The sequence below is a fragment of the Lithobates pipiens genome, unplaced genomic scaffold (assembly GCF_037356315.1).
Source record: "Lithobates pipiens isolate NorthernLeopardFrog02 unplaced genomic scaffold, aLitPip1_a1.2 Scaffold_27, whole genome shotgun sequence".
NCBI lineage: Eukaryota > Metazoa > Chordata > Amphibia > Anura > Ranidae > Lithobates > Lithobates pipiens.
In genome coordinates, this window is record NW_027507788.1 from 58862140 (window position 1) to 58874337 (window position 12198).

The window sequence follows — 12198 nt, forward strand, 5'->3', positions numbered from 1 at the left end:
CTTCATTAACACGTTTACACCCTGAATACAGGTGCAACATGGTATTAACGGTTAAGTTATCCTTTAATTTTAGCAAAAAACATTCTAACCCAAATTCCAACATTATAATATCAGGATAAAGACCTAATGGTTTATTGGTGCCTAATGTATACAGCATAGCCCATGAATCCCATCCTCTGTCACTATTCTGTGCTGTGAAAAAGAAGATCTCCTATATCCTATCTATATGACCTCTAGGAGTTCAAAATCAATGGAGGGACACACCTGATAAGGCAGCTGGGCTATACTGTTATGGTACCGCAAACAAATTGTTTTTAGAGCACATATGGCTATTGCTGAATCATACAAGACACAGTGCTTCTAAAATATAAAACAAAAAACTTTGGTCCGTAGCCACAATGATGCATTCCAAACTGGGTTCATATAAACATACTTTAAAACTTATTGAAACAGGGGAAAAAAAACTCTTTTATAAATTTTAGGTATAAACTTCTGTATTAACAGATAAATTCCAGAGGAAGATCCCATGTTCCACAACACAGAGCAGCAATGATGCAGTAACTGAGGAAAGTGAAGGGAAATTTTAAAAAACACAAGCGTCTAAACCATGGTAGTCTTTGGACCAGTATTAATTTTCAGTGAGTATGTTTTTTTAATTGCTGCTAAAATTTATTATTTTACTGCTGATACTCCTAGAAATGCTTTTTCTTAACCATATTCGTGTATACAACCTCACTGGAACTGGATGACAACAGCCTTGGAGGTTGCTATGAATTTCCCCAGGGTCACCGTTTTGCAGCCTGTAAAAGCACCTCTGTGTTAGCCTATGTGTCCATGGACACGTACGCTTTCACAAACATACTAGAAGAGGAGCTTTTTCAAGTGTTTTACATAGAAAGCCCAATTAGGAGAGGTGCTTTTGAAGCGTAAAAAAAAATGCCTGATGTGCCAATGACCAGAATAAATGAATATACTAGCCAATGGAATCCATTAATGCTCAAACTTGTGTGCATGCACGGCACATTTTTAAGCAGCTTTTCTCTTCCCAGGAGTTTTGGCCTTCAGAGGAATAAAGCAAACACCCAGCGTGCATGCAGCCTTAGATCTGATAGACAGCAATATGGAATGTTTTTAGGACATTGAGACGACAATTAAGCAGTTAAAGAATATATGTTTATTTCTGACCAATCGCAGGATCACCTGTAAAGTGCGGTCTTTGTCTAACCCCATTTCCACCATAGTAATTAGAATTTGCTCATTGATAGGCTCCCTCTGCCTCTCCATCTTCACATGCTGGCATTCTGCTATTAACTGAAAAATAATACATAAGAAAAAATTAATATACATTTCTGGAAAAAATTAGGAGTCTTAAGAACATATTAGTCTATTGGTAGTGAAGTAAATGAAGGTTTGGCCTTTGTAGAATTCACTCACCCTCTCAAACTCTAGATCCTGCTCTCCCTGACACATCCACTTATGTTTACAGATTTGCTCCATCGTCAGACGCCGACTCGGCTCCAAAACCAGCATGTGTCGGATAAGGTGTTCACATTCTGTGGGAGAGATTAATAGCGATAATCACAACGCATGCTTGTATTACCATCTTTATCCAGGGGAGACAATACTGCGTACTCTGAATGCGTGTATGTGTATTGGTGTGCTGATAATTCTGCAACACCTACAATCATTATACAGACTGCTACAAAGTAAAATAAAAATATATAACTAGAATAGTGTGTTATCTACACTTGTGTCCTTAGCATCTGCTGAAAATAAATCCCCTTAACCACCTTCAGACCGGACCATTTTGCTGGTAAATGACCAGAGGTCTTTTTACAATTTGGCACTGCGCTGCTTTAACTGGTAATTGCGCGGTCATGCAATGTTGTACCCAAACAAAATTTGCGTCCTTTTCTTCCCACAAATAGAGCTTTCTTTTGATGGTATTTGATTGCCTCTGCGATTTTTATTTTTTGCGATATAAACGTAAAAAGACCGCAAATTTTGAAAAAAAAATGATATTTTCTACTTTTTGTTATTAGAAAAATCCAATAAACTCAATTTTAGTCATACATTTAGGCCAAAATGTATTCAGCCACATGTCTTTGGTAAAAAAAAAGTAAATAATTGTATATTTATTGGTTTGCGCAAAAGTTGTCACATCTACAAACTAAGGTACGTTTTCTGGAATTTACGCAGCTTTTAGTTTACGACTGCCTATCTCATTTCTTGAGGTGCTAAAATGGCAGGGCAGTACAAAACCCCCCCAAATGACCCCATTTTGGAAAGTAGACACCCTAAGGAAATTGATAAGTGGCATGTTGAGCCCATTGAATATTTTATTTTTTTGCCTCAAGCGATTGAATAATGACAAAAAATAATTTTTTTTTTTTTTTTACACAAAGTTGTCACTAAATGATATATTGCTCACACATGCTATGGGCATATGTGAAATGACACCCCAAAATAAATTCTGCTGCTTCTCCTGAGTACGGGGATACCACATATGTGGGACTTTTTGGGAGCCTAGCCGCGTACGGGGCCCCGAAAACCAAGCACCGCCTTCAGGCTTTCCAAGGGCGTAAATTTTTGATTTCACTTCTCACTACCTATTAGGCCGCGTACACACGCGGGGACTGTTCGCCCAACTTTGTCCGCTGAACAGTGTTTCGGCGGACAGTCCGCCCGTGTGTGGGCTTTCAGCGGACAGTTTCAGCGAACAGTCTGCTGAACAAAGTTTTTCGGAAATTCCGAAAAACTGTCCGCTGAAACTTGGTTTCAGCGAACAGTCCCCTCGTGTGTAGGCTTGTTCGTCAAACTAAGTTCCGCGCATGCTCAGAAAGGATTTACACGCTGAAAGTTATAATGCAGTGTATAGGACGTCGTATTTTCCGTCCCGTCGTACGTGCCGTTCACGTCATCGCGCACGGTTTCAGCAAACTGTTCGTTCGTCGTGTGTGGGCAAGTCCGTCCATGCTAATTTTGAGCGGACTGTTCGCTGAAACTGTTTGACGGACAAAGTTGAGCGAACAGTCCCCGCGTGTGTACGCGGCCTTACAGTTTTGAAGGCCATAAAATGCCAAGATGGCACAAAACCCCCACAAATGACCCCATTTTAGAAAGTAGACACCCCAAGCTATTTGCTGAGAGGCATGTTGAGTCCATGGAATATTTTATATTTTGCCACAAGTTGCGGGAAAATTACAAACTTTTTTTTTTTTTCACAAAGTTGTCACTAAATGATATATTGCTCACGCATGCCATGGGCATATGTGAAATGACACCCCAAAATAAATTCTGCTGCTTCTCCTGAGTACGGGGATACCACATATGTGGGACTTTTTGGGAGCCTAGCCGCGTACGGGGCCCCGAAAACCAAGCACCGCCTTCAGGCTTTCTAAGGGCGTTACAGTTTTGAAGGCCATAAAATGCCAAGATGGCACAAACCCCCCCCCCCAAATTACCCCATTTTGGAAAGTAGACACCCCTAAATTTAGGGGTACACTAGTGAGACTAGGTAATAAATGGCGGGTGCCCTGAAACTATAAAAAAAATAACTAACCAACCAGCGTCACCTGTAACAGTTATATGGTGATCACTGGTGAAAGGGTTAACTAGGGGGCAATCAGGGGGCTTTATGCGGTAGTATATGGGGGTCCCTGGCGCTATAAAAAGCTGCGGCGAACCTAAAATACCTACCTGCCTAACTAGCGTCACCTGTGACACTAATACAGCGATCAGAAAAACGATCGCTTATTAGGCTGGGTTCACACTGGAGCGATGTGGGAACGCCACAAATCCGCGGCGGGTTCCCACATCGCATGCCTCCCGGCGGCAGTTCACACTGCCCTATGCGAACTGCTGGGAGTGTCAGTGAAATGTTAATGACACCCCCAGATCAGTTCGCATATCGCAGTGCGATCTGCAAACTCGGATCGCATGGTGTGAACACCCATGCGATCCGATTCTGCTGCGGACCAAAAAAAGGGTCCCGTGCGAGTTTGCGGTGGGTGCGGCGGGTGCGACACGAATTCAGCCATACTATCTGTATGGCTGAACTCGAATCGCACAGAGATCGGATGTGATTTGCACTGCAGTGCGGTGCGAATCACATCCGTTCTCATAAACCGCTGCAATGTGAACCCAGCCTTAGTGACACAGGCGACGGGGGGTGATCACGGGGTTAAACCTTTATTGGGGGGGTTACCTTAGAACTAAAGGGGGCTAACCCTAACTGCCCTAACAGTTATTACAGTCACAAATGACACCCGCCGGGTGATCAGGGGGTTAAACCTTTATTAGGTAATAAATGGCGGGTGCCCTGAAACTATAAAAAAATAACTAACCAACCAGCGTCACCTGTAACAGTTATATGGTGATCACTGGTGAAAGGGTTAACTAGGGGGCAATCAGGGGGCTTTATGCGGTAGTATATGGGGGTCCCTGGCGCTATAAAAAGCTGCGGTGAACCTAAATACCTACCTGCCTAACTAGCGTCACCTGTGACACTAATACAGCGATCAGAAAAATGATCGCTTATTAGGCTGGGTTCACACTGGAGCGATGCGGGAACGCCATAAATCCGCAGCGGGTTCCCGCATCGCATGCCTCCCGGCGGCAGTTCACACTGCCCTATGCGAACTGCTGGGAGTGTCAGTGAAATGTTAATGACACCCCCAGATCAGTTCGCATATCGCAGTGCGATCTGCAAACTCGGATCGCATGGTGTGAACACCCATGCGATCCGATTCTGCTGCGGGCCAAAAAAAGGGTCCCGTGCGAATTTGCGGCGGGTGCGACACGAATTCAGCCATACTATCTGTATGGCTGAACTCGAATCGCACAGAGATCGGATGTGATTTGCACTGCAGTGCGGTGCGAATCACATTCGTTCTCATAAACCGCTGCAATGTGAACCCAGCCTTAGTGACACTGGCGAGGGGGGGTGATCACGGGGTTAAACCTTTATTGGGGGGGTTAGGGAGGCACATTAGAACTAAAGGGGGCTAACCCTAACTGCCCTAACAGTTATTACAGTCACAAATGACACCAATGCAAAAAAAAAAAAAAAAGCAATTGGTGTCACTGTGACTGGGGGGGAAGGGGTAATTGGGGGGTGATCGGGGGGTAAAGGGGGGGTGTGAGTGTGCCTGGCATGTTCTACTGTGTAGTGTAGTGCTTGTGCAACTCACCGATCCTCTCTCCTCGGTGCCGGAACGAAAAATACCGACACGGAGGAGAGAATACATCACTTCCTCTCCTGTGTTTACATTACAGGAGAGGAAGTGATGTCACGGGACATTTTCATTCGTCGGGAGCGATCGCGAGGGGGTGGCCATGAATGAATGGCCGTCCCCTCGTCCGGGATCGCTCCCGAACGAATACAGACCGCCGCAGGCACCGGGCGGGGGCCCGATAGGGCCCCCGACCCGCGGGCAGGCAAGGACGTACATGTAAGCCCTTATGCCTGCCCGTGCCATTCTGTCGACGTACATCGTCGTACGGCGGTCGGCAAGTGGTTAAAGCGGTTGTATGCCCGCAAAATAATAATAATAATAATAATAAAAAAACAACCTTTAAGGGAAAGGCATAATGAGCTAGTTTGCACTGTATACTAGCTCATTATCAAATACTTACCTTAGAATGATGCCCCTGCATCGCCTCCCGATCACCGCTGAGGGAACTGACATGTTCCCTCAGCATTTCTTCTGCGTTCGCGCAAGTCTTTTTTCCAGCAAGGGGCTCTGATTTTCCGGCAGCGTACGCCAGACTTTCAATGAGCAGGTGCCGTTGATGTCAGTGGCTGCATGCAAGGTGAATATCTCCTAAACCGTACAGGTTTAGGAGATATTCATTTTAGCTACAGGCAAGCCTTATTATAGGTTTACCTGTAGGTAAAAATCACCTACTGGGGTACACAACCACAAAAAGTAAAAAAAAAAGTAAAGAAACAAATATAAACATAAAATGGTTTATGCAGATATGTAGTTACCTGTTTATTCTTCCAAAGCACTTCTGTTCGGCTACTGTTCAGCTCAGATTTAGTTCAGCAAGTCTTCAGACTCAAACAACTCTGTGACATTACCTTTGAAAACTCTACTACTATTTCCCTGGTTCAGCTTCACAACTGCCCGGATCATCTCCTTGTCCATTGGACAGTGGTGATAATGCAGATTTATTGTTCAAGGGAGCAGAGCTGGGGGGAAAACCTGCAACCTTTCTAACTATTAACCTCAAAAATACACTCAAACAATTGTACAAAAGGCAATATTTTCAATAGAGGTCGACCGATATGGGTTTTTCTCTGGCCGATGCCAATGCCAATATTTAGAAATCATGGCGGCCGATAGCCGATATATGATGCCGATTTTTTTGGGCCGATATGTTAGGCCAATTTTATTTTATTTATTTATTTTTTTCCTTTTTTTTTTTTTTATCCCCCTTGATCCAACACACCTTTCCCACTGGGGCGTTTTTCAGGCGCTTTTGGGCTAAAAATAGCGCCTGTAAAGTGCCTGCAAAATGGCCCCCCTGCAGTCTGTGTGAAAGACAGAGTGCTTTCACACTGAGGCGATGCGCTGGCAGGATCTTAAAAAAAAGTCCTGCAAGCAGCACGTTTGGAGTGGTGTATACCGCTCCTCCACCACTCCTGCCCATTGATATGAATGGGCACCACTGCCGAAGCGCATGCAATGCGATTTGGCAGCAGTGCTTCATGGGCGCATTTAACCTCTTCCTTGGCCGCTAGCTGGGTTAGATGTGCCCCACTAGCAGCCAAATAGCACCGCTAAAATGATGGAAAAGAGCCGCTAAAACTTGCGTTTTACCATCAACGCCTGCCCGCTCCAGTGTGAAAGCAGTCTTCATAAGTGATACAGAAAATTTCTTACATTTAAACATTTATTAAAGAAAACAAACCTCCAATCAGTTTACTTGTATGTATGATTTAGATAAAAAAAAAAAAATATATATATATTAAATAAAAACAGGTAGTCAAAACTTTTGGACGAAAAAAAAAAAAAATGGGCTAACTTTACTGTTTTTATTTTATTTTTATTTTTTAAATAGTGTATTTTTTCCCCAAAAAATGCATTTGAAAGACCTCTGTGCAAATGCCGTGTGACATAAAATATTGCAACAACTGCCATTTTATTCCCTAGGATCTCTGCTAAAAAAATATATATAATTTTTGGGGGGTCTAAGTGATTTTCTGGCAGAAAATACTGTATTTTTACTTGTAAGCAACAAGTGTCAGAAAAGATTTAGTCTTTAAATGGTTAAACTGAGAACTTCTACACACAGAGATGACTTCATTCATTGAAGTGTAAACATTGTATCTTTCTGTTCTTTTCTTGGCAGACTGCCCAGAGAGGAGGAAAGACTTTCTATCACAACTCTATCACAATTCTATTACAGAAGTCATTTCAAAGTCCCGCTGCAGTTCTAAATTGGCTTTTTATCAGCACAATCGGCCGATGCCGATTAATTAAAAAACGGCAAATATCGGCCGGCCGATATATCGGTCAACCTCTAATTTTCAATATACCACAAACATGGTCCTGTTTTGTCAACCTCATATCCCCTTAATTGAACATAGTAACTAGAAGACCATATTTTAACATTAACCTGGCCACACATGATACAGTCTGACAATACAATGTCCTGTAGATTTACCTACATTATGCAGAGAGCAGGTTGATTTGCTTGGATAAAAATTCAGTTTATTGTTTAGGTAGGCTTACAGTACCTACATGTTAACACACGTAAAAGCTTAGCATAACCGATTACACCATCCATTCAAGATGGATGTGGGAATGCTTCCTGCTGTGTCATTGTATTGTGACATCAGAACTCCTCTCTTGTCAGACTATACTGGTCAACGCTGTAGTTAATTGGTTACAGCTTTGATCAGAACAAGCCGGCTCATGAGAAGTCAATCAGATCAAATACTCATTAACGGGAACGGCCATAGATGGATCAGGATTCAACCAGTGCCTGTTGAATTGGCCATCTATGTCCAGCTTAAACAAGCCACCCCCCCAAGGCTTTTATAGTTATAAAGTCATGCTACCTCACTGCAATATTCCAACCTATCTCTAAGCTCTGGTGTCATCGCTTAAGATAGAAATGATGTCATCGAACCCCAAAATGTGACAGTGTTAAGCCTAGAAATAGGGAGCTCAAGACCGTAGCACTGTGACATGAGTGAGAGGTCACATGCTCTCTCAAACCTGAAGGCCTCACTCTATTAACTAGGGCTGTGGTGGTGCAAAAGTATGGTTTGATAAGTACAACTGCCTTTCTGAAGACACTGTCACTGTGAATGAATGAATGAAATACTTGTATAGCGCACAATGCGAACTGAATCGCCTCTAGGCACTGTGGCGAGCTTTGACTATCTGCTACAAGAAGAAGGTCTTGAGTTTTTTCCTAAAAGCCAGGTGATTTTCTTCCAGGCTGTGCCCTGGGAAATTTTTTTGGTAAGCATTTAAAAATATCAGGCAGCTTTGTTTAAAGCTTTATAAAAATAATTTTGCTCATGTCTGAGGTGCTGAATACAGATGCTTACTATGGTGCTGGCTATGGCTTTGTGCAATGCACATGCAGGAGGGAGGTAAACAGAGGTAACTGTCACAATGTGCAAGTATGCTAGCATACTTTTCATTATGAAAAGAGCTGCTGCTGCATCCTCTCAACCACGGTTCCTTTCTAAAGTAAATGATGACCAGTAAGTTGATCGAACAGAATTAAGCTGGGTATACACTAGTAAAATTTTGTACAAAAATTCTCAGAACATTTGAATGCCGTTCAAAAGTATTTCCAGATCACATTTGCTTTCAACATTAGATTTTTGAATGAATGGACTTTATCAAATGACAATTAGAAATTCTTACATTTCAGTAAAATTTTACAACCTATTCCTTTAAAAAAAAAATTCAACACACTGGACAAAAACAAATGTCGATTTTGACCCCACTAATGATCAGAAAAACAAATGAACATTCTTTCTTACAATGGAAAAATGTCAAATAAAATTCTACTAGTGTTTATCCATTTTTAAAAAAATCTTAGGCAGGTTAACAAGGTAAAAAAAAAAAAATCAAATTAAGGAATTCCAATGGAAAAAGCAAGTTTACATCATCAGTGATAGCTTGATTTTTATAAAAATAATAAACTTTAAAACTTTTGAGGAAAACCACACAAATATAAAAAAACTCATACCTGTGGACATAAAGAAGGGGATCCGAAATTTTCCACTCAAGACTCTGGCTCGTAGATTTTGTAATGTGCTTCCATCAAAAGGGAGAGCACCACAGACCAGAACATACAGGACCACTCCCAAGCTCTGAATGAAGGAGATACCAAAAAAAAAAAAAGAAGAAGAAGAGGTTAAAGAGAAGTGGAACCTCAAAAAACAATAGTGACTTGCCTATTTAAATCTAACCTGACACCCAAATCAATGGTTTGATTTTACAATTGTAAAGAAAGACATTCTCATGCAAATTGTGAACAATGTTTCCTCGCACCCTGGGGAGTACTACTAATATTTTAAGCAAAAGTCAGCATGAATTCATGAAAGACAGAAGTTATCCAACAAACCTGATTTCAACTTATGAAGAGGTAAATAAAGAGGGGTGGCTGTGGATGTGGTATACTTGGATTTTGCGAAAAACAGTTCCCCACACACGACTAACGTGTAAAATAAAGTCTACAGGCTTAGAAAGATCAATTTAGAAGTAGATAGAAAACTGGCTAAAAGACAGAATTCAGAGAGTAGTAGTTTATGATTCTTACTCTGAATGGTCTAAGGTTATCAGTGGTGTACCCCAAGGCTCCATGTTGGGACCCCTACTTTTTAATGTCTTTATAAATTATATAGGGTCCGAGATTAAAAGCACAATTTCATTGTTTGCAGATGACACCAAGTTATGCAGTGGAATAACGGCTTTACAGGATGTCTCCAACTTATAAGCTGACCTCAATGCTCCGTTTAATTGGGTATACCTTACAAAAGAGCTATACAAGCGCAGGAGGTGGTCGGCCAGCGTATACCCCAGTTGAAGTCTCTTTAGACGAAACGCATAGGGTTAATATGCTGGCTTGAGCCACCTCATACTGTGCTGATTTTACTGTTAAACTATTTTTATCTTTATGTGTAGTTTGGATTTTTTAACCCAATAAATTCCATCAACCGGATTTACGCTATATGTGTAGTCTTTTTTTCTCTTTTATGCCTTGAATACATATACCCATCTCTGGAGGAAATGCTTGGAGAGCTGTGTTTGCTACTACTCATTGTTGGCAAGTTCCATCTTTCCCTACACCTGTTGGTTCATTTGGATTTCCACCAGTCTACAGAGGGGGCAGTTGTATAGCTCATCCTGGCAGCCTCACTTCACGTTTTTGGTTCCATGTCTGATAGATCCACCACTGTATGGCGAGTTGGGTCTACTACTTCTGGTAAGGCACCATCTTGTTTTCCCCAAATTCCTGGAAGGTGAAGGCACTCCTGGGTGTATTTTCTTATTGTCTACACATTTACTTAAGAGACTGTTGGATATCCCTATCAACAGTGTTGTTTCAGTCGCCAGTATCCACTTTGATGTCTTATGGACTATCACATGTGTTTTTATTCTCATTTGAATCAGCAATTTTGGCTCACTTATCACATGTTTATGATTATACATGGGTTTGTTTTTCTTATTCATGTATGCTAATATGTTTTGGTAATTTCTTACAGTCGTCACTAGTCATTTTATGTCTCTTGGGCAATCACATTTCTGTTTCTATTCATATTCGAAACAGTCATTTTTTACTTTACTCATCACACGCCCATAGTATATGTTTTGTTTTTTCCATCCACACATGAATTATGCACCTGTTAGTGGGCCAATAACATTGCTAATTTTATGTCACTATATATTTTTCTGAATATACTGGCACACTGAGGTGTTTTATTCGCATATTTCATTACAGTGGTGCGATTTTTTTCTGCAATTCACTATTGCATGGAGTTGCCTACATCTATTCCATGCTCTTTACTATGAGAGACGGGTTATTAGATATTTACTATTATATAGCTCTTTTCTAAGGTATGCTATGTTTCTTTATTTTTGGCGCTACACTTATCTACATATCTGCTCACAATTAGTCTTATTGTGGTGTTGGCTGCTTATACTTGGGGTTGGCGCAGTATTTTATTATAACTATTCTGTTTAATTGGGTGACTGCCGCAAATGAGCTTTAATCTTGATAAATGTAAAGTTATGCACTTGAGGGCTAAGAATATGCATGCATCATACATTCTAGAGGGAGTACAACTGGGGGGAATCAATGGTACAGAAGGATCGGGGGGTTTTGATAGATCATACCCTCAATAATAACATGCAATGCCAAGATGCGGTTTCCAAAGCAAGCAAAATCCTTTCTTGCATGGACTCCAGAGAGAGAGAGAGAGAGAGAGAGAGATATAATTTTGCCCCTGTACAAATCATTAGTAAGACCTCATCTGGAATATGCCGTTCAGTTTTGGGCACCAGTTCACAAAAAGGATGTCGGGGAACTGGAGAAAGTGCAGAGAAGGGCAACCAAACAGATAAGAGGCATGGAGGAGCTCAGCTATGAGGAAAGATTAGAGGAACCAAATGTATTCCCTCTTGAGAAGAGGAGATTAAGGGGGGACATGATTAACATGTACAAATATATAAGTGGTCTATATAGTGAACATGGCGTTGAGTTATTTAGTTTAAGATAATCACAGAGGACAAGGGGGCAATCTACATCTAGAGGAAAGGAGATTTCATCTCCAAATACGGAAAGGTTTCTTCACAGTAAGAGCTGTGAAAATGTGATACAGACTCAAGAGGTGGTTCTGACCAGCTCAGTAGATTGCTTTTAACAACTTCAGCCGCGGAAGATTTGGCTGCTCAATGACCAGGCCATTTTTTGCGATACGGCATTGCGTCGCTTTAACTGACAATTGCGCGGTCGTGCGGCGATGTACCCAAATAATTGACGTCCTTTTTTTCCCCCATAAATAGAGCTTTTCTTTTGGTGGTATTTGATCACCTCTGCGGTTTTTATTTTTTGCGCTATAAACAAAAGAAGACAATTTTGAAAAAAAACACACAATGGGGGTTATTTACGAAAGGCAAATCCACTTTGCACTGCAAGTGCACTTGAAAGCGCACTTGCAGT

At 41.4% G+C, this 12198-nt stretch overlaps 1 protein-coding gene across 3 annotated transcripts in view; it reads right to left on the reverse strand.

Moving 5' to 3' along the window:
* The window catches only part of SIK3 (SIK family kinase 3), a 274128-nt gene that overhangs the window by 83069 nt on the left and 178861 nt on the right, over positions 1–12198 (reverse strand). For all 3 annotated transcript variants that reach the window (XM_077456978.1, XM_077456979.1, XM_077456977.1), the window contains exons 6-8: positions 9223–9346; positions 1435–1553; positions 1201–1311 (exon numbers count right to left, since the gene is read on the reverse strand). In XM_077456978.1, the coding sequence (XP_077313104.1) occupies positions 1201–1311; positions 1435–1553; positions 9223–9346 (354 nt within the window). The remainder of the gene's footprint in view (positions 1–1200; positions 1312–1434; positions 1554–9222; positions 9347–12198) is intronic.